At 41.5% G+C, this 20,482-nt stretch overlaps 2 protein-coding genes across 2 annotated transcripts in view; both read left to right on the top strand.

Annotated features, from left to right (window-relative positions):
* Nucleotides 1–16,378, top strand: part of LOC138060781 (zinc finger protein 665-like) — a 20,937-nt gene extending 4,559 nt beyond the window's left edge. Inside the window, exons 4-13 of the mRNA XM_068906646.1 lie at nt 673–1,170; nt 2,589–2,763; nt 3,871–3,954; nt 6,590–6,926; nt 8,256–8,535; nt 9,105–9,438; nt 9,615–9,698; nt 10,889–11,092; nt 13,032–13,265; nt 14,146–16,378. Of these exons, the coding sequence (XP_068762747.1) occupies nt 673–1,170; nt 2,589–2,763; nt 3,871–3,954; nt 6,590–6,926; nt 8,256–8,535; nt 9,105–9,438; nt 9,615–9,698; nt 10,889–11,092; nt 13,032–13,265; nt 14,146–14,869 (2,954 nt within the window). The 3' untranslated portion in view covers nt 14,870–16,378. The remainder of the gene's footprint in view (nt 1–672; nt 1,171–2,588; nt 2,764–3,870; nt 3,955–6,589; nt 6,927–8,255; nt 8,536–9,104; nt 9,439–9,614; nt 9,699–10,888; nt 11,093–13,031; nt 13,266–14,145) is intronic.
* The window catches only part of LOC138060786 (forkhead box protein N3-like), a 234,556-nt gene that overhangs the window by 194,282 nt on the left and 19,792 nt on the right, over nt 1–20,482 (top strand). The gene's annotated exons all lie outside the window — the stretch shown is intronic.

Here is a 20,482-nt window from a genome sequence, read left to right as displayed (position 1 = left end):
TAGCTTATTTGGTCATGTTTTTGAGCACATGTAAATTTTTGGGTTTCGCTTCAATTTTTTCACACTTGACGTTGGTTTTGGATGTAACATGTCGATTGGACTTAAAATATATAATCTCAGAGAATTATAATTTACAGTGTTTATGAAATATTTTAGGAAATATAGGGCAACTGACACCCAAAACTCCCACATGAGCAAAATGTTCTCAAAATCTGAAGAACTGTAATACTGGGTCTTTGCAATTCAATCTAAAACTAGAGTGAGAACAATCTAGTCACCCAAAATTTAGCTGCTAAAAGGACAGTGTGAACATTCCAAAATATAGTTGTTTATGTTGCCTTTAAGGATTTACACAATGTAGTTAAATTTAATGATTAATTAGAACTGTCCTTGAATAAGTTCAACATTTGCGGTGAAAAAAAAATGACATGTACTGGACTTGATTTCAGGTCCTTGTGTTAAAAGCAATCATCTTTATTGATTTACATGAAATTTCTGCCTTGTGGTTTTTACAGTGTACTTGAAGTCTATGTCAATGAGAATGACTGCAATGAAAAGTAAAAGTTCCATTGACATTTTAAACCATATGGCACCCCCAAATAGCTAAAAATATATTACCAGGTATATATTTCCTGGTCCTTAATCCTCTCTTGCTGTCTTCCAAAAAATTAGAAAATGGACCTACCATGGAAGCTGTGCCAAGTGTCTCCTACATTACTGATGAAAGTGGTGGACGAATCGCTGTCGTTCCACTTGACAGAAAAGTTGATGAGTCAAAAGTTTATGTTAATCCAGTTGATGATAATGATGATGACAATGACGATGGAGTAGACAAGGATGACGGCGATGATGACAGCAGTAATGATGGCAGTGATAGTGAAGGAGATGAGCTTTACAAGGTAACGGAGGAAAGTTGTGGTGAACAAGACACTGAAATGGAAGATGATAGCAATGGAGATGATGATGATGATGAAAATGATGATGAAGATGATGATGAAGATGATGATGATTTTATTCCAAACAGTCTACCAAAGTCTACCAAAAATACTATTAAGAGGAAAAGGAGTTGTGGTAATGACATTGAGGTGTTGGAGGAAATCATCGTCAAAAAGAAGAAAAAGCAACCAAAGATCAAGGAACTGACTGTCATTGGTCCTGAATGTGAAGCAAGTAAGATAATTTCCTACCTGTGTAAAAACCTGATGCCTAGGATTTTTGCCTAAACAACTCTGACTCAAACATTTAATAGGGCTCTGTATAATCTTTGCATCTTAATATTTATCAATATCCCTCCACCTCAGGACACAGGTGATCATGGTGTTGAGAAGAAAGGAGAAAAAATATCTTGAGTACATGTACTTCTTTGAGTGTCCTGTCTTTTTTTAATAAGCTTTTCTTTGTTGATGTTTCTGACAGTTCTTTGGTATTAAAGCTCCTCCTGCTCCCCAGAATGTAGGTGATGTTTCTTAGCAAGCCTAAGCAAGAGCATTGTTGTCTTGGGATGTCGAAAATTGTTGACTTTTACCTCTTTTAAATCCCGGGAAGGGGACTCCAGTTGGCCACGGGTGGGGTGATTCTCGTACATGTATCTATCAGGGATCTGGTATCTTTAAGGGTGTCTAAAGGTTTTTGGGCCACCAAAGTCTAAGATGGTATCTTTTAGGGTATTTTTTTCAGATAATAACATGTTACATAATAATAACGGCAATGACAGCTTTTAAATTTGCTTTTATCGTTTAATTATGTTCAAAATATTAACATGTACCTTACCTTGTGGTATCTTTTAGGGATAAAAATCTTATGTTGCCACGCCACCTTATGTAAGACTCCAGTATCTTTTAGGGGTATTTTTGAACATTTCTGACAATAATTCCCGCTTTACGATATATGGGCGTACCTCCCCGGGGTTTTAAATGCTATGAACCTATAATGCCAAATACAAATTTCTTTGTTGCGCAAAAATAATTTGAAGCTGGAATGCAAAGCAGTTTGTGGTGATATTTAACAATTATTAATATTATTCACCTCAGGCTCGGTGAATATCAGTGAATAAAAACTGAGACTTAAAGTTTTAGAATAATTACATAGGTGATTTTGAGATTATTTGGAAAATAGGAATTTTTTTTTAGACAATAATACTAATTTCTTCATCTGTCACCTTCACCAAACGGCTTGTGGCAATTTGAAAAAAAGCCGCTTAGCTGATTATTGCATAATAGTCACGTCAAGTGCAACCAGTCAGTGCAGGGATCAGTAATCATCTATGTAATGAATGCGTGTGTCACACAAGTTCAGCCATGAAACAAAGACAGACGACTGACTTAGGCAGTTCATTACAAGGAAAGTGTCTGAGGAGAAAGAAAAAATGTTACAGCTGCTGTGTTTTACAATGTTGAGATCAAAGTTTTATTCAAGACAAATCTTGGTGGCTTCAAGTCTGCATGCAGTTCTTGTTTCTGTTCACCATAAAATTAACAAGGAAGGACAACTGGAAATACGTCTGTCAGGCATACTGAGTGGCTTTTATGTTATTTTTTCATTGAATCAATTAAAGGGATAATTAAGTTGCTGTGGTGTCTTGTTTCCAGACGCGGTCAAGTACTGCTGTGCCCACTGCTTGGAAGAGTTCAGAGAGAAAGAGAAAGCCCTAGAGCACAGTGCTGCCATGGAATGTCTTTCAAAAGAGTTCCAGTGCAGCACATGTACGCTGGAGTTCACAAAAGCCTCTTTGCTGCAGAAACACCTTTGTGGAGGAAAACCTATGTAAGGATTCTTACAGCAGTTTTCAAATGAACGAAAGTAATTACTTTGGCCAATCAAAAAGGACGGAGACACTCGAGTAAACCAATCAAAACTCGAAGTAATTACACGTAGCCGACATCGTAAGCGCGAGAAAATGTGCACGCGCGAGCCACGATTGGTTTTGGTTTCACTTCTGATTGGTTGAAAAAGTGGCGCGAGAACTTTGAACCAATCACTGAGTAAAGTAATTCAAAACCAAAGTAATTCGCTAATTACTTTCGACACTCAATTGAAAACCGCTCTAATGTTTAAGTAAATGCTAAGTTAAACTTTGCTTGTCATAATTGAAAGATAGAACGTTATCACCATCCTGCAGGACTTAATTTATGATCATCGTCATCATTATTGGGTTACGGCAGTTTCACTGTTCCTTTCAGGAAAAACTGCTTCTCAACTTGTGCGTTTGTGACATAAATAAGATCCAAAGGAGAAAGATAATAAATTAATTTTAGCATGGCAAACTCTCAGTATCAATATCTCTCAAATATCTGGTGAATCTTGAACAAAAGCGAAATCTCTTATTGCTGGTTTTATGTGAGTTACAGAAAGGAAAACAGTTTAGGTAGACAGAAACAAAATAAGACTGTGCATTGCCACCTTCCATATTCATTTAGGAAATCGTATGTTAGTATTAATTCGGTTACTAGTTTACGTAAATGGTAGAAATACTGCCGAGGGGAAGGGAATACTGCTTGCGGTAGTTTAACGGTGGTTTTTTGCATTTATATCATTAATAAGAGAAACAGTTTTTGCATCAGGATGGTCCTTAATTGGAAGTTTGGGCTTTTCGACCGTTAACTAAAAACTGAATAAAACATCCTTTGGGTTTTCCGTGTTCTACCGAAAACATTGTGACATTATCCTTCTTCTGGTCTTTAAGTCGCCAAACTATACTTGGATCGTTTATCCAGAGGTAAATATTTCGGCGCATTTATTAGGAAGATAACTGATGCCCTTGACATAATCAACATATAATTTTATCTCTTAACTGGTTATGTAATCACATTCGGGTTTTTATTGTGGTAAAGTTCTTTTTGATTCCACTATCGTAATTTTCTCTCTGTTCAGCTGTAAAATTTGTGATGAAGAATTCGATGAAGTTGCGCAACTTCAAGCTCACGAGAAAGACCCTCCAGCAGATCATCTGCCAAGGTAAGTATTAGTTTTTTTGTAGCAACCGTTATATCTATATTTGCCGCAAACTTGAACGGCTCTCAGTGTACTGACGCTTTATGTTCTTTATGTTGCATTTGTGGATGTTTTTTTTCGTTTTCTACCCCCAGAGTCAGATGATCACAAATATCATTCACTGTAGCTTCTGGAATTTACCTCATCGCGTATAAATGTGGCTGCTATCTAACAGCACCCTCTGTTATCCATTTCTGCGCCGTCACCGCTGAGAAATCAACAAGTCGGCTTCAGCACGTAGCGTTTCCATCAAAATGCAGTGACTGACTCACGGATCTAGCTTATGAAACTTCAATCGATCAACTGATGTTTTTGAGTAAAAGAAGGACTCACGAAGTTTGCAAAATTAAGGAAACAAGTGACACTGATAAATAAATTGCCGAAACTTACCATTTTATCCATTTAACGAAAAAGCAGACGTTTTCAGAGAAAGTTACACAAGGCGTTTGGGCTTAGCGTTTGATGGAGGTTATTAGTTTTCCAAGTTATATAGAAAGTGCCGGTTTTATTTTCTCGCCACGCGAGCACGTGCGTCCAGACTTTGATCTCGGAAGCTCATTTTTTTTTTCATTTTTGACGATAATGCATGCCCCCCAAGCGTGCCTTATAATGATGGCTCGATGTTCTCCAACTTTCTTATTTCTGAAGAGCTAGTTTACGTCTGGCAAATAGAAGTATAATAAATTTGCTACAAAATGCATCATTTTTTGCACGTCGATGTGATGTGCTGTGTTCCAAGCTGTGTTTTCAGGAGTCAAACGAATTTAATTGTTGGGTTGAATTTCAGTTAAGAAAGTTGGCCCGTGGACTTTGACCCCATATAGCTTCATGCTGCAAAACAATACATCCTTTACATGGTATTAAAATATCACAAAGTTTTCCTGTTCATAGCGTGATGTAATGTGTATTCTCTCCTGCCAAGCCGTTTACCCTTGGAAAAAAAACTGGGTTTAATAAAGTCTTCGCGGTCTTGTTGTTGTCAATAGAGAGCTTTAGATGCTAGAACGAGAACGACTACGACTACGAGATTTTCTCATAGAACAACAGTGAGCGCGCGCAAACCAGCGTCATTTTGGTGGGAAAAACGTGATACCGTCGTCATCTTAGTACGAGGTTTTGCAAGAATGTTGTCGTGTCAAAACACGTCAACAACACGGTAGCAGTTTTGGCATTTTTTGATCAGCAAAAAGGTTAAGTTATCAGCAGTAACAATAACTGAGCAACCTACACTGCTAATAAAGAGTAAGGTAAATCGTCCGGGTTATGAATCTTCTAAGTATTTTCGCTAAAACGGACAGTTAAATCTCGTACTCGTTCTCGTCTTAGAATTTAAAGGTCTCTAGTGTTGTCGGGCGGGTAATCTTCAATTTAGCAGTTGTCGGTGTTGTTGTCATTTCGTAACTCTCTGTGATTCATCCGTCTGCTTTAACTTGAATGGACCTTTGAACAAACGCCGCTATAAACCGGAAATTGTGCCAGACCATGGCAGTATTTTAAGTAGTGAGTTAAGTGGAAGTAGTGAGTTAAGTAGTGAGTGAAAAGTTGAAAAAGTGCAGCACGCATTTTATCTCATATTTTTGCAGTATTCTGCATAACAACGACGTGAACGAGATGAAATAAACGCGAAAAAGTAGTGCAAAGTTACATTTTGAGGTGAACTCTCGTCGAAGTCGCTGTCGTAGATCCTAGCGTGTGGGAGATCGTAAAAAGGGTGTATATGATAAACAAAAACCGGCTTGTAATGATTTGACAGGAGCCCATTATCCCTGGATTTTAACGGTACATATGGGCCGTGTTTTCACGACACCCGTTGTCTCGCTGAACATTCCTGTAAGTGGTTTGTTTGCAGACTTCGTTAAGCGACTTAAAAATGATACGTGTTTTCACGGGTAAGATTAAATGAGGAGAGAGAGCACGTGCCAATTCAATAAGAAAAATAAAAAAATAGCACGCCTGTTGTATGTCCGATTTAAATAACCGCAAGCGACTCCTCAATGGCCGAAAATAATTGCCAACTCGCTAAGCTCCCTGGTTTGGTGGCCTAATTTCCGACTCCGCCTGGAATAGACCTTTTCGGCTTGTACATTTTGTTTTCCCAATACAGATCATGTGATGATACTCAGGAGGCTTGGTCCTTTGTTTTGTTCATTAAAAAGAGTGCATGCTCTCATTTCAATGAACAAAACAAAAGACCAAACTTCCTGAGTATTATCACATGATCTGTATTGGGAAAACAAAATGTACAAGCCGAAAAGGTCTATAGCAAGAGAACTGTCGTTAGCTGTTCGTTCCCACCACAAGGGCCGGGGAACGCCATTTTCTTTGGGAGCTTATACTTACACGGACTAAGTTACAGATGTATAGGACAACTGTTATCCCGGATTGAAGTTACTGTTTTATCATTTGGTATTTTACTTTGCTTGCGACCCTAGACGAATATGGTGTATCTACCAAACGAGGCCAAAGATAAAAAAATGGGTGAAGTGGGTAGGGGACTGTGGACAAGTGAATTGTTTTTTATGTAAGAAAGTAACGGTTTGGCCGTTTCATTACATCGATAATCTTATAACGTTATGAGTTACCGGGTTTTCAATTTCAGGTGTGCGAAGTGCGATGTGCAGTTTCCAAACCAGAAAGACAAGTGCCGGCATGTCCGCGCTAAACACAGTTCAACAGAAAAGCAAGCAGAATGCCCCATCTGCCACAAGACTTACAACAAATCCTACCTCAAGGAACATGTGATAATTCACAGCCAAAGTGATGCGCTGAAGTGCCAAGAATGCGGAAAGACGTTTTCATCCAAAAGCAATTTGAATAAACATCGTAAAAAACACGCACCCGGGTATACACCGAAGTCATCTAAGCAGCGAGAGAAGAAATTCATTTGTCCCGAGGAAGGCTGCGAGAAGACGTTCGACTCACAACATGCCCTGAAGGTTTGTGTTTAGAGGAGTGTTCTTCAAATTTCGAAGCACAGCTGAAAACGTAACACTGAGAAGAAGAAAAAACAAATTTTTCGAGCCTCCAATGGGAGTTCTAAGTGTTAGCTTGCTTGTACCCGAACAAAGAGGCTCCGGCGTTTTCAAATTTCTTCGGCCCGAACCTATTCCGAGTGGGAACCGAGTCCGAATTGCATCCGAGTCCGATACCTCCCACTTATTAGATGAGATGCTACATAACGCTTTACTGAACTTCCACTCATCAACGGTTGAGAGCCGTTGAATGACCGATAAGACGATCCTCATAGTGACTGCTATATTCAAATAATATACAGCAACCAATAACAACAGTCGCAGAGAAAAAATCAAGTCGATCGATTCAAAGCGAACTGTTTTAGGGAAGCAAGCACTTCAGCTGGCGTTAGGCTTCAATACATGAGACAAAAAGCCCATATTATTTTGTATCCGAATATCCACTGAGCATGATCAGACAAAATAAATGTAAAAGTTAACCGTAGATCCCTGCCGTCTCGTTTGAATATTGATATTAGATGTAAAACTGAGTTAACCATAGAGCCCTGCCGTCTCGTCTGAATATTGATATATTATACATGGCTTGCTGACCTTGCTCTTCCTGTGAATGTGTCGCAAGATTTTCAAGGCAATGACGAAAGATAGAAATGCAAAAGTGAGCCTAACAGGGGATTACTTTCCACACTCAATTTATAAGTATTTCAGTCAGCAAAATTAGAAAGAGTTTTCTTCCCAGACCTGCTGGGCTCGGTTGTTCGAAAGCCGATTAACTTAATCCAGGATTAGCGTAAATTTTTGTTTCATGTCCAGATTTTTGGTGAAGGTTTCTTGTGTCTATTTTGCTTTTTCAAGATTGACTTCTTCTAATGTAAAGTTTTGCCGAATATCAGCATTGAACAGCGTTTGTGAGTAGAGAAATAAACTACATGCTTAATTTTAAGCTAGGATTTTGAACAACCGGCTCCTGGTGTCTAAATAAAGCAGCGTACAGGGTCGAATGTCTAAAACCACTGTAATTCATGTGACCAACCACATTAAACGCAAACAGCGCGATAACCAATCAGAATTCTATTTCCAAAGCACGGGAAATTGCGCGTGTGCAAGGTGCGATTGCTTTTGGCTTTATTTTTCATTGGTGGAGAAAGAGGCGCTAGATTTGTAAGTAAATCTCTCTGGCTTAGCAATTATCACTGTTGCATGAGATACGCAAGAAAGCATTAGAAAGTTCAATTTAATCCTTGCATCATGGTTAAACTAATTCAAAGTTTCTGCATCCCGTTGTTGCTTCTACAGAGCCATCAGAGGTGTCATACAGGGGAGAGACCATTCCAGTGTGAACAGTGCTCTTGGAGGTTCACTCAGAAAACACACCTGACCCGGCACATCAAGAGCGTACACGAAAAGATCCCAAGGTCAAAACAGTCGAAAGGAGGCTCCAATGCGCCCGTGACTTGTGATATGTGTAACAAGGTGTATGTCAACAGTCGCGTCCTGTCGGTCCACATACAATCCGTGCACGATGGTTTACGTCCGTATAAATGCGATTACTGCGATGCCACTTACACTCAACGAGGTAAGGGTCGGGTCTGTTGCAAAACACTCACCCTAACGCTCATCTCTGAATTAAACTCCTATCCTTTAGTGAATTACAACTCCAATGAGAATTCCTATCCTGTATTGAAATGAGATTTTGTGAGCATCTGGTTGTTATGTGGGAGGTCGCGAATTCGAATCCGGCCGGACCAACACTGGGGGTCTTGAAATAACTGAGGAGAAAGTGCTGCCTTTGTAATTTCCCCCCCCCCCCCCCCCCCAAATGGTTAGATTTTTAAGTTTCCTCGGATGAGGACTATAAACCGTAGGCCCCGTTTAACAACTTTTCCTAGTAATCAATCGACTGTTCGTGAAGAGTAGGAGACCCCGGTGTTGTGGTCAGTCCTCCTTTCACATACTTGCGTGGATTGGGTGGGTGAGATCAAATATGAACTGATAGGGGCTGACGTCCGATCTTACCTTAGAGAAAGAATTGTAAACCGCCCTGAGACTTTGTGTTATGTACAGTACATAAATCAAAACCATAAACCATAACCATACCATAGGTGTGAGTGTTGACATGCCGTTTGTACACAATGTTTCTCTAAGGTCACCTTTGGCGGCACAAACACGCAAGTCACTTCGAGAAGGAAGAAGTACAAAAGAAATACACCAGCGACAAGTTTTGCTGCAATTTTGACGGCTGCGAACAAGTATTCGATGCGGAACCGGAACTAGTGGAACACGTGAAGACACACCAGGGTACCACAGACAAGGCCTGTATGTGTAGTGAGTGCGGGGCGACTTTCGCATCGCAACAAAATTTGTGGAAGCATACGAAGAGGAGACACACGGGACCCATGGCCTCGCCTCACAAGACACATCGCTGTGAAAAGTGCGATAAGACATTTTTGACCAGCTATCAACTGGTCGTTCATTTCCGGTAAGATAACAAGTTAGATCAAGTCTTAATTGCTAAAGGGTAACAACAGCAAGAGATGGAATTGAGTTTAGGAAGAAGTGAGGCTGGGAAGATAGTTTAATTTACCAATACTGCTTTTCTTTCTGTAAGTTCTTTAACACGTTTTTGTGATTAGCGACCTCTGTTCACGCTTGCAGATGCCATACTGGAGAAAAACCTTACAAATGCGATCTCTGCGGCAAGGACTTTGTTCAAAAGTCGGGTTTGAGGAAACACATCAGGTAATGTCGTGAACTTGTCCGTTGTTTTTTCGACGAAGGCCAATTTAAACCAGTTAGAATTTTACCACAATTGCTTGTAATCTCGCAATCTGATTGGCTAATTTTCCGTTGTCGATAACAGTCCAGACAACGCTGTACGCATCATGCTCGCGTCAATTTGTCACGCAATGTAATAGCCAATCATTTTGATCACTGTGATGACGAATATCGTTGTCGATAAGAGTACAGACAACGCTGAACCACTTTCTATTCGTTAAGTCTAATTTGTTGGAAGGCGCGAAAGGTGCGATTGTAGTTGGGGGGAGATGTCACGTCGACGGATTGTATCAGCCTTAGGATGGCGTGATCGAGCTTTTCGTGCATAAACCATCTGCACTGCGTTGGCGGATCTGTGTGCCTCGGAAAACGTAGTATCGTTGATCGCAGCTGAGCACCTCTCAGACCTGGCTGACGTAGTATGTTCTCACGAGTCAGGATTGGTTCCAAACGCTTTGTAAAGCTCATACCTATCCGATACAACTGTGTGATGTGATTTTCTTCACAATGTGCCACAAGGTGTACCCTTGAGCCCACGAGCTTGTACATGTCTTCAATGCGCTTTGGTTAGGGTTCTGGTTGTGGTCACTTTGTGACACGTACACCAAGTAACGTGAATCTCGTTATATCAGGAGCTCATCAAGGAAGGCCTGTATATCCCATACTTGGCCCAGGAGTTAGCCCTTTCCCGAGCAGATTTATTTATAGAACGCCTCCCTTGGGGGATTCAGCAAACCCACTGTTGTAAAAGCCAATCAAAACAGAGCCATGTCAGTGTCAAGGGTAACATGATACTTCCCCGAGTATATTTATTTTGAGAACGCCTCCCTTGGGAGATTCAGCAAGCCCACTGTTGTAAAAGCCAATCAAAACAGAGTCATGTCAGTTTCGAGGGTAACATGATACATCCCCGAGTATATTTATTTAGATAACGTCTCCCTTGGGAGATTCAGCAAGCCCACTGTTGTAAAAGCCAATCAAAACAGAGCAATCTCAGTGTCAGGGAAAAACCTGTTCCTAAAAATGTCTTTACTCGGGAAAGGGTTGTCTCAAGGAACTGGTGGAGATAGACGCTCCCTTTGATGAGTTCCTGCGTTATTTATCTGTATTGTACAACTCTCGTGAAGCTTACGTTATGTTCACCTTTTTGCCAGGTGCAAGCGTTGTCCAATGATTGAAGGTGGACCTATTAACAACAAAAATTCCCGGAAGTATGCTTGCGAGCAATGTGGAAAAATGTTTCCAGGCCCCTCAGATTTAAAAGCTCATCAACGTACTCACACTGGAGAGAAACCATACCAGTGTCACGTGTGTGAAAAGGGATTCAGCCAACCAGGGAACTTGACTAAACATGTGAGGTATGTTCACTTAAATAGATGTGATCACATGGAGCAGTTTTACCTTGGCGAATGACCCTTGCGTTGACAGAAAATGGTTGCGTTTACACAGGGCATTGTTACCCTAGTGAAGTACTGTCAGGAAACTGCATTCAGTGAATGTGACAGACGCTTCGCGAGGCAAATATCCTGTGGTAATTATCCTTGAGTAAGTGAAAAAAATACACGAAGCGCCCGTAACAATTTACGTGTTAAGATTAACATGCCCAAGGTACAGCGTCCAATTACGATGCTCCGTTCGATATCAACACGTAAGCACGATACTATTTGCCGCCACTGAACTGTGCCGCATTTCCAAACCTTCACAAATCACGTGTCACTGCTCCTGAACACAGTCAACTTAAAGGGGCTGTGTCACGCAAAATGATGTAATTTCATGACACCCAAAATGCCTAAAAAGTAGACTGAAACATTGAAATAACCCGCACTTAAATCTGTTGAACAAAAAAAAAAAACAGCAAAAAGAAAGAAAACCATGGATGGACACAAATGGACAAGATTGAAACGGATTGCATTTGGGTAATCTTGAAAAAAGTTGGCCCGACGTTTTTCAAGTTTATGGCCTGGATAAAGGCCGTTTTTACTCAGAATCATCTTCGTGATGTAACGATGATTTTATCAGTAAAAGAAATCCACATTACCATTTTCTAGTTTTAAAGTCGTGATTAACTAAAGATCTCCCCTAAACACCTTAAAATAACGTGACATAGCCCTTGAAATTCGAGTGTGCTGTACCGCGAAGGAATCGCAATCCGTTCAAGATTCAAGTGACACTCTACCTTCTAAACTTGTTCTTTCACGAATCATCTGTCAGTTGCGCTTGTGATTAGCCAACTAGTGTTGCTCCCGCAAGTTCTGTGATTGTTTCATTGGCCCATAAAGCCCTTGTGTAAGAGGTCAATTAGGTACATATATTCAACAAATATTCCATGAGCACGCGTTGGATACGAGGTGGTAAATAGTCCAGGCTATAACCAGTCTCATAACTAACAGCGCGAATGGAATAATTGTTTTATTAAATTCCTTAAACTCCAAAAATTTGGAAATACCAAGTACGAGCGAAAAAGTGAGAAAATCCGACCGAAATCGAAAACACTTGCTGAAGATGTGATAATGTGTAAATACCTTGAGGTCAGGCAGACGTAGGCTCATCACAAAAACATTTCTTGACTTTTCGCGAGCAGAGGCCTACAACTCCAATACTAGGTGTATGTAACGGCATTTTCACAGATCAAGCCATTTTTAGACTAGTTCTTAAATAAGATTTGGCTTGGACGACTGACCATTCTCAACCCCATGGTTTCGTGGGAAAATAAATAAATAACTCGGTCGGTGGAAACGCCGTTCGGTAAATGCAATGAAGTTGTACGCTTCTAGTCATTGGCTCCTTTGAAAGCAACTTTCAAAGTTTTTATGCATAGAGTGATTTTCAATTGAGTGTCGAAAGTAATTAGTGAATTACTTTGGTTTTGCATTACTTCACTCGGTGATTGGTTCAAAGTTCTCGCGCCACTTTTTCCGTCAATCAGAAGTGAAACCAAAACCAATCGTGGCTGGCGCGTGCACATTTTCCCGCCCTTTCTGTCGGCTACGTGTAATTACTTCGAGTTTTGATTGGTTTACTAGATTGTCTCCGTCCCTTTTGATTGGCCAAAGTAATTACTTTGGTTTTGGTTTTACAGACACTAATTTGAAAACCGCTCTAATAACGAAGGAGGCTCCGTTTTACCCATAACGTTATTGTCTTTACGTAGCTTTTACGGCGAAAGTGCTCTCAGCAAGATGACGCCGCGGGCGTCAGTGACTGTAGGTTATTCGATCCAGACTTTTTTTAGATCAGTTTGGAAAAACGCATTACTGGAGTTTTGTGTTAAAGAAGAAGAAATTATATTATTTTCAGGTTTGTTCACAATAAGGAACAGCGCCCCAAGGAGAAGATCCGAGAAAAGAAATATTTCTGCAGTCTGTGCGGAAAAGCTTTCTTATGTCCCAGTAGCTTGGCCATGCACTGCAGAACACACAGCGGTGATAAACCTTACTCGTGTGAACAATGTGGACAGGCGTTTGCTCAGGCGGGGAATCTGAAAAAACACGTCAAACGCTGGCATGAAAACGGTGGAGAAGGCAAGCAAAGGTACGAGTGTGCCGGTTCATGTTTGTTACGGCGGTCAATATACTTGGAAAAGCAATACCTATTCTTTTCCGTTAATACTTACGCAATCTCGTTCCCAGAGCCCACGTGTCTTTTGGTCAGCACCAAGGCGCGTCGTGGCGCTGACCAAAAGGCACGTAGGCTCTCGGAAAGAGAAAAGTAAAGCTCAGTCTGAATATAAGTATGTTGGTGGAAATAGACGGACAGAATAAACGGGCTCGAACGAAGATTTGTTGTTTCGCTTTTTGTCGCTGTTTTTGCTCGTCATTTGTAAAACCGAGCATCCCTTGTCTTCAATTCTTTCTTTCAGTGACAATTTACTCAATTTCTTCATACACTCGCCACCATACTCACATGTAATTTTAAAAAATTGTAGGTTTAAAAAAGTTGTTTGGTGATGAGAGGGAGGTTTTTTATTATTATTATTATAATCATAATCATCATCATCATCGTTATTTTGTTCTTCATAAAAAGGGTTACGGACACGTACACACAAATGGAGAAAAATAGACGATTTAGGCAGTCAAGAGGTCTAAAAGTTCTTTGATTTGTAAATGATGATAGAGAAGAGGCAGATTGGCTATCCAACCGCTAGAGGAAAATTTTCCATTTAGAAAACAAGTGTAAACACGTGTAGTTGCCAAACGAAGTTAGGCGATTCGTTGGTAGAAAAGAAGTGGATTGTCTATCCAACCGCTAGAGGAAAATGTTCCAGTTAGAAAACAAATGTGGACATGCGGAGATGCCGAACAAAGTTAGGCGATTTGTTGTGGTTTGTACTTTGCGGTTAGAGTGGCATGCTCGAATTTTTAAATATAACACGACATTCAAGTGTTCAAGAACTTTTTGGGTTGTTTTTCAGGCGAAAGAAATCAAAAGGGAAAAATGGTAACATTGAATCAACGGATGCCCAAGGGCAAATTGAGCCACCAGTAGACGTGTGTAATACCCAGACCCAAGGTGCTGGCCAACATGAAGGGAACACTGTTCATACAAGTGATGCTAACACATCAGTCTCGCCTGCGATTTCGAGCTCTCTCCCGGCCCAGGCAATTCAGGATACACAAAACACATGCACTCCCTTGAATACTCCAAGCCCTCTCTACGCAGCCACAGCCACGCCGCTCAATACAGTGCTCCCAAATACCTCTCATAATGCCACGGTGGCGTCTCAACGAATACCTATTTTGTTTGGCTTCGTTGCGCCGCTAGAAACCAACACGGTGTCCACCTCTCAGGCCCCCGGAGCCACGTCAAGAACCCCATTAGAGCAGAGTGATCACTTGAATCCCACCAACGCCGGGATGGCGATGAATGCCCCGCTGACCGCCCCACTGAGCACTAACCTGGGTTCATTGACTGCTCAAGAACTTCAACAAGTTGTCATATCCAGGATGTTGGCATCTGAAAACACCGACAACGCCTTTGTGCCTCCTAACCTGTCGGGATTTCCAGCTATCTCGCCTCCGCGACCACAGGTTCTTCTACCGCATGTACATTCCCTTCTCACCCCGACAGGGGGAAATTCTGCCGGGGAGGTGACCGTTTGGCCTTTCTCTTCAAATAGTGGCGTGTTCCAGCAGTAAAGACCTGTTCGGCAGATGGGGGTACGCACACTGCATCCTCTCTCTACCTTACCCCTTTATCAAAGTTGGGGGAATTCGGGGAGGAACCAGGGGCCCGTTTCTCGAAAGTCCCGAAAACTTTCGGGCCCGAATAGCCATTTGGGAACCTGCCCACCGCTTGGTCAGGAAAGCCGATCTTTTAACATGTTTTCAAGGTAACAAAGAGCAAACTGGCTGTGAAGTTTGAGGACTCAAATTCCCTCCGTTCTTGAGATACAGACGGAATTGTGACACCCGAAAATGGCCCGTAAGGTTTCGGGACTTTCGAGAAACGAGCCCCAGGATTTTTTAAGAAGGGAGTGCACCACTAAGAAACAGCGTAGCTGACTGGTGACGTGTTTTTTTTGTTTTGTTTTGGTTTTTTTTTTTGCAGAATACCAGTTGTATTACAAAGCTGCAGTTTTATAGGGTTCTTAACGTTTTCGAACCCCTCCGCTCTCCATGCAATTCTATCTTCGCGCCGAAGGGTGATATCCCGCTATCCTAGTTTTTAACTTTTCTTTCAAGATGCGTTCAAGGCTAAAGTAGTCAATTCGTAGATAGTGAGGTCAGTTTTTGCCAGAAAGTTTCCCGTAGCTCAAACACTTTTTTTTATAAAGTGCGCTGCATGATTGGACTCCAGTCGCATGATAGTTAAATGTGACCACGAGAAATTCGAATTGGTCTCGAGAATTTATGTGATTACTTAATGGGGTCATTCTACTGATTGATTGAAACAGATCACAACATTTGTCAAATTCAAACTTTTACAACTGAGATTATCGTTGAAAAGTCCTTCAACTGTAAATTAAACTTGGAAGCATGCGGTTGCAATTTGCACTCGTACGACAAATTTGCACCTGTGTTACATGAAAACTGCACTCCTTTTTTAGCCAATCAGAATTATGTATTTTTTTAGAATAAGTTATCACATGATTTCGAGTTCAATTTGGAATAAATAAGAACGCGTACGTTTTTTGAACGACGAACAAAACAACGGACGAAGGGCACAATGGGGAGGCTTTTCGGTCGTTTCGGGAGATTTGTCATTCGAACTCGGTCAGTTTTCCGTTCTCCTATAGTGATATTTCTTGTTTACAAACATTGATGTCACATTTCTTTTGATATTCAAATTTGCCAACCACGGAACAAAGGAAGTCATTGTTTCAACAGCCAATTAGGTTCTGGTTTGCATATTAATAACAATGGGGGACGTCACCAGAAACATCGCTATTTTCACTTTTAAAAATGTATTGTCCATTAAGCTTATTCTGCAGGTTGCAAGTAGCTCTAATTTTTTAGCCATTTTCTTGTGTTCGTGTGCTGCTGCATTGTACACGTTTTGAAGTTCTTTTTAGTATTTCTTTTTAACTGGCGTAGCCAGGTGATCTAATTTTAAGGATCATTGGTTGTACTTTCCAAGGTGAATGCAGATCACGTTGTTAGCATACGTTTACAAATGAAGGACGCTTCCTCAATAAAATGGTTACATAAAATATCTCTTGCTACTGAAATGAAAACCTAACACCCGTGAAGGTGGTGGGGCACAGAGAAAGGCAACCTGCGCTTATATTTCTCGCCGAACCGTTTCTTTAAAACCGAGAAGGGTATTTTTCCATGGCAACACTAACGAAAATATTATCGGCTGAATAGACCATTTTAGGTTGTACGTTTTGTTTCCCCTTTCAGACCAAGTGATGTTGTGCTCAAGGGTATTTTCCTTTTGGTTTTTCTTAAGTTATGCGTACATGTGGACGTGCATACGACGACATTTGAAAGAAACTGTTCTCCAGAGTAACATCACGTGGTCTGAAATGGAAAACAAAACTTGCAAGCTGAAAAAGGTCTCCATGCAATGTTCACTTAAAGCCTGGTTTTCACTAGGGACGCCAGCGCAAGTGCACGCACGTCAACATCAGCATCAAAATCAACCATGTCATCCGCCATTTTGTTCAAGTGCTCAGACGCGGCGAATCTGGAACAGACGATCAGGCGATGATTCGTGGATTCATTCATCACGGGAAACTTTTAACCCACAAATGACCAGCTCCCAACATCAGTAGCTTCATAGCTCAGTTAGAACGTCGCACCAGCATTGCGAGGTCACGGATTCAAATCCCGTTGAATACCCGAATTTTTCAGGCTTATCCACGCAATTGCTAAGATTGCGTTCATAACTGCGAGGATCATAGCTTCACTTGGTTACTATTTGTTGGAAAATTCCGGTTGGGGTGACCGCTGGATAATGGTACTGTACGGGTCCGCAAATGATCCCAGGACCGCAAATGATCCCAGAACCGCAAATGATCCCCAAACTGTACCGCAAATGATACCAGGACCGCAAATGATCCCATATTGGACCGCAAATGATCCCGGACCGCAAATGATCCCCATTTTGGACCGCAAATGATCCCGAAAAAAAAATTGAGGAACGGCATGGAGGGTGGAATGGTCTGGACAGAGAATTAATGTGAAGAGCGCTTATTTTTTTATTAAAAATCACTTTAAATGGCTCACACAGGTTTCTGTCTCATTCTAGTTTTCCAGAAAGACTGAATTTTGTTTTCTGACCACGATGTTATAATTTGCCACATTTAATTATCGGATACAATCATTAAAAACTAACTTAGACGCAGTTCTAAACTGATTGTGACCAGGCGCCCGTTTCTCGAACTCTGCGTGTCTCTACTGTTTGTAATCGTTTCGTGGTTTTGCAGTTACTGGTTATGCGTGACTGACACCCAAATACATTTTCATGCTCAATACGAAATGTCCCTGAATCGAGGCCGCTGGCAGACCCGATTTTTCTAGGAAGATCGAAAGAGACTCTGCTCGCAGGGTTCGAGAAACGGGCCCCTGGTCAGAATCAGTTTAGAACTGCGTCCAAGTTAGTTTTTGATGATTGTGTCCGGTAATTAAAATGTGGCAAATTTATAACAGCGAGGCAAGAAACAAAACTCAGTCTTTCTGGAAAACTATAAGCCATGACTTACAGTGCGACGCGCCTTAGCGTGGCCATAGTTAATGCATGGAGATGGTTATGAAACTCGACAAGTTGCTTTGTTTCATGTTTTTGTCGTAAATTTTTGGCCTTGACTCTGCACAAAACACACCTTTTTGGAAGAAGATAACCAATCAAATCCTTCGATTTAATTATGCGTATATAATTTGCGAACCCCTTGCGAAGCGAAAACAAAAGATTGTGCAGGGTCTCGGTCAATTCAACATCGATTGCGACATTGTTCTCGCTTTTGAAAGGCTTTAAGGTTTCATAACCAGTCCCTCGATTAACTGTGCCGTGGCCACCTAACAAAGTTTTTTAGAAATTGTCCCCCAATCAGGATGTGTGAATTTGATTGACAGTCACGCCTGATTGGAAAGTTCGCACAGTTGTAAGTTGAACACCGTAGCATGGGTTGTTGAGTTGACGCATTTACACGTAATTGTCAAATGTGAAAGTTTGTTAGGTGGCCACGGTAAGGCGCATTGCACTGTAAAATGATTTGAATAAATGCGCTCTTCACATTAAACTTTGTCTCCACTCCACAACAAATAGCAACACAGCATCGCTGAACCAGATAAGTTTATTTTTGAAGCGCCTGGCGAGAACCAACCCGAACTCTATATATCGCAAACAATTTACAAACTACGTAACAAATCCTTAAAAAGTAACCAAGGATAAATCTCCGCACGTACAAGTCGTTTACAAGTGCCAGTAGGGCTGATGAGCCACAACACTTTAATTAATGCGCAAAATATATAGCCTACTACTCCGAACAAGCAATCAGTCTTGGTACCAGTTAGGCTGGAGAACAACAGCTCCGTCATTGCATTTGACTATAAGATAATCAGGCCATATTGGCCTACTTGCCCAAATAAGCTCACATTATAAGCTTTGTGCCAGTCAGGCTGCCTGTTAGGCTGGGGATCATCAACTCAGACGTACAATATAAGTAAAATACAATATAAACGTAAATTACAAAAAACTAGTAGAGCTGAGCAACCGCTAACAAAGCAAATGCGGTTTGAACGGAGGCCAGAAAAAACCTGCCAGAAAAAACCCCTGTGGGGAAAAAATGTGCAGGAGATCTGGGTAAGAACCAAGGCTCAAGCTCCAAGCGATTAGAAGCCCATCCTACGATCGAAGGCTTTACAAAAAGGAAATGAGAACAGCCGATCCTACCACACTGGATGCATGGTACCTAGAAAAGAAAACTAAACAAAGAAAAAATTAAACGAAACGAAAGAACGCGGTTGGTTCGGAAGCCTAGATGACAACCACGTGTTATACCTGGTCTTATATACCCCTACATCGTTGCCCATGATGCCCCGACCTGGAACCCAGGCCCTTGCTGTATCTCGTGCCGACAAATAGTTATTTCAGTCTTATGCGCTAGCTCACTCGTCAGAAACAACATTTCTCTATCCAGACCATTCCACCCTCCATGCCATTCCTCAATTTTTTTTCGAGATCATTTGCGGTCCAAAATGGGGATCATTTGCGGTCCGGGATCATTTGCGGTCCAATATGGGATCATTTGCGGTCCTGGTATCATTTGCGGTACAGTTTGGGGATCATTTGCGGTTCTGGGATCATTTGCGGTCCTGGGATCATTTGCGGACCCGTACAGTACTGAAGCGATTTTCCAAGTGTACCTACCAAACGGACAAAAAAGCTCTTAGTATTAAAATGTTCCATTTTCCTCGTTTGTTCCCCCTTTGATTTATGTCGAAACGTCGTAAGTTACGAACCTCGAACTCGGTTAGTAAAAAGTTTTTTTACGTTGCTATCCGCTCCGGAGACATACAGGGGCATGGCGCGGATTTGTTGACTTTTGTTTCTAATTTTTAGCCTGGGATGGGGATTGTACCAAGAGAAAATGAGGGGACAGAGAGGGAGGCTCTGGACGTTAGCCGGGATATGTCATGTCCACGAAAGTTATTTTTAGACGAGCGGAAGTCTTTGATCTAGCGGAAAATCTGTCTTCCGAGACGTCCGCGTGCAGTCTTGCCTCGCTCTCAAGTTCTTAGTGAAAAGAGAAAATGGAGGCGCACGTGGAAGGCTGATGAATATTTATATTCATCATGTCTTTTCAAAATACACGCGGACGTCTCGGAAGACAGACTTCCGCTAGAACAAAGACTTTCGCTCGTCTAAAAATAACTTTCGTGGACACGACATATCCCAAGGGCTGGACCGAGAGCCTCCCTCTCTGTCCCCTCATTTTCTCTTGATTGTACCCTTTCGCAGCTTTGTGAAAGAATCCCAAGGAGAAAGACCAGCGGGATTTGTAACACCGACCCAACCTCATTCCCAAGGTCTCTTCGTCGATGAGGAGAGATAACGACAATGGAGACCCTGGGAACGAGCTTTGAACCGACCAAGCCCTGAAGCCCAGGTCCAAGCCCCTGCCATCTTGAAAATGAAGGAGTGTTGTCTGCGCGAAGACTGGGTATGAACTACCAAGCACTTTCCAAAATGGCGACTGAGAGAAAGGCAAGTTAGTTGAACATTTCTCCCTTTTTGTTAGTCATCCTTTGGTAACGTAGCCGAAACACTTTACACAAGAAAACTATGATTTTTCTATGCTAATC

Source organism: Montipora capricornis, chromosome 8, assembly GCF_036669925.1.
Source record: "Montipora capricornis isolate CH-2021 chromosome 8, ASM3666992v2, whole genome shotgun sequence".
Lineage (NCBI taxonomy): Eukaryota > Metazoa > Cnidaria > Anthozoa > Scleractinia > Acroporidae > Montipora > Montipora capricornis.
This window is presented reverse-complemented; position numbering and strand designations above follow the sequence as displayed.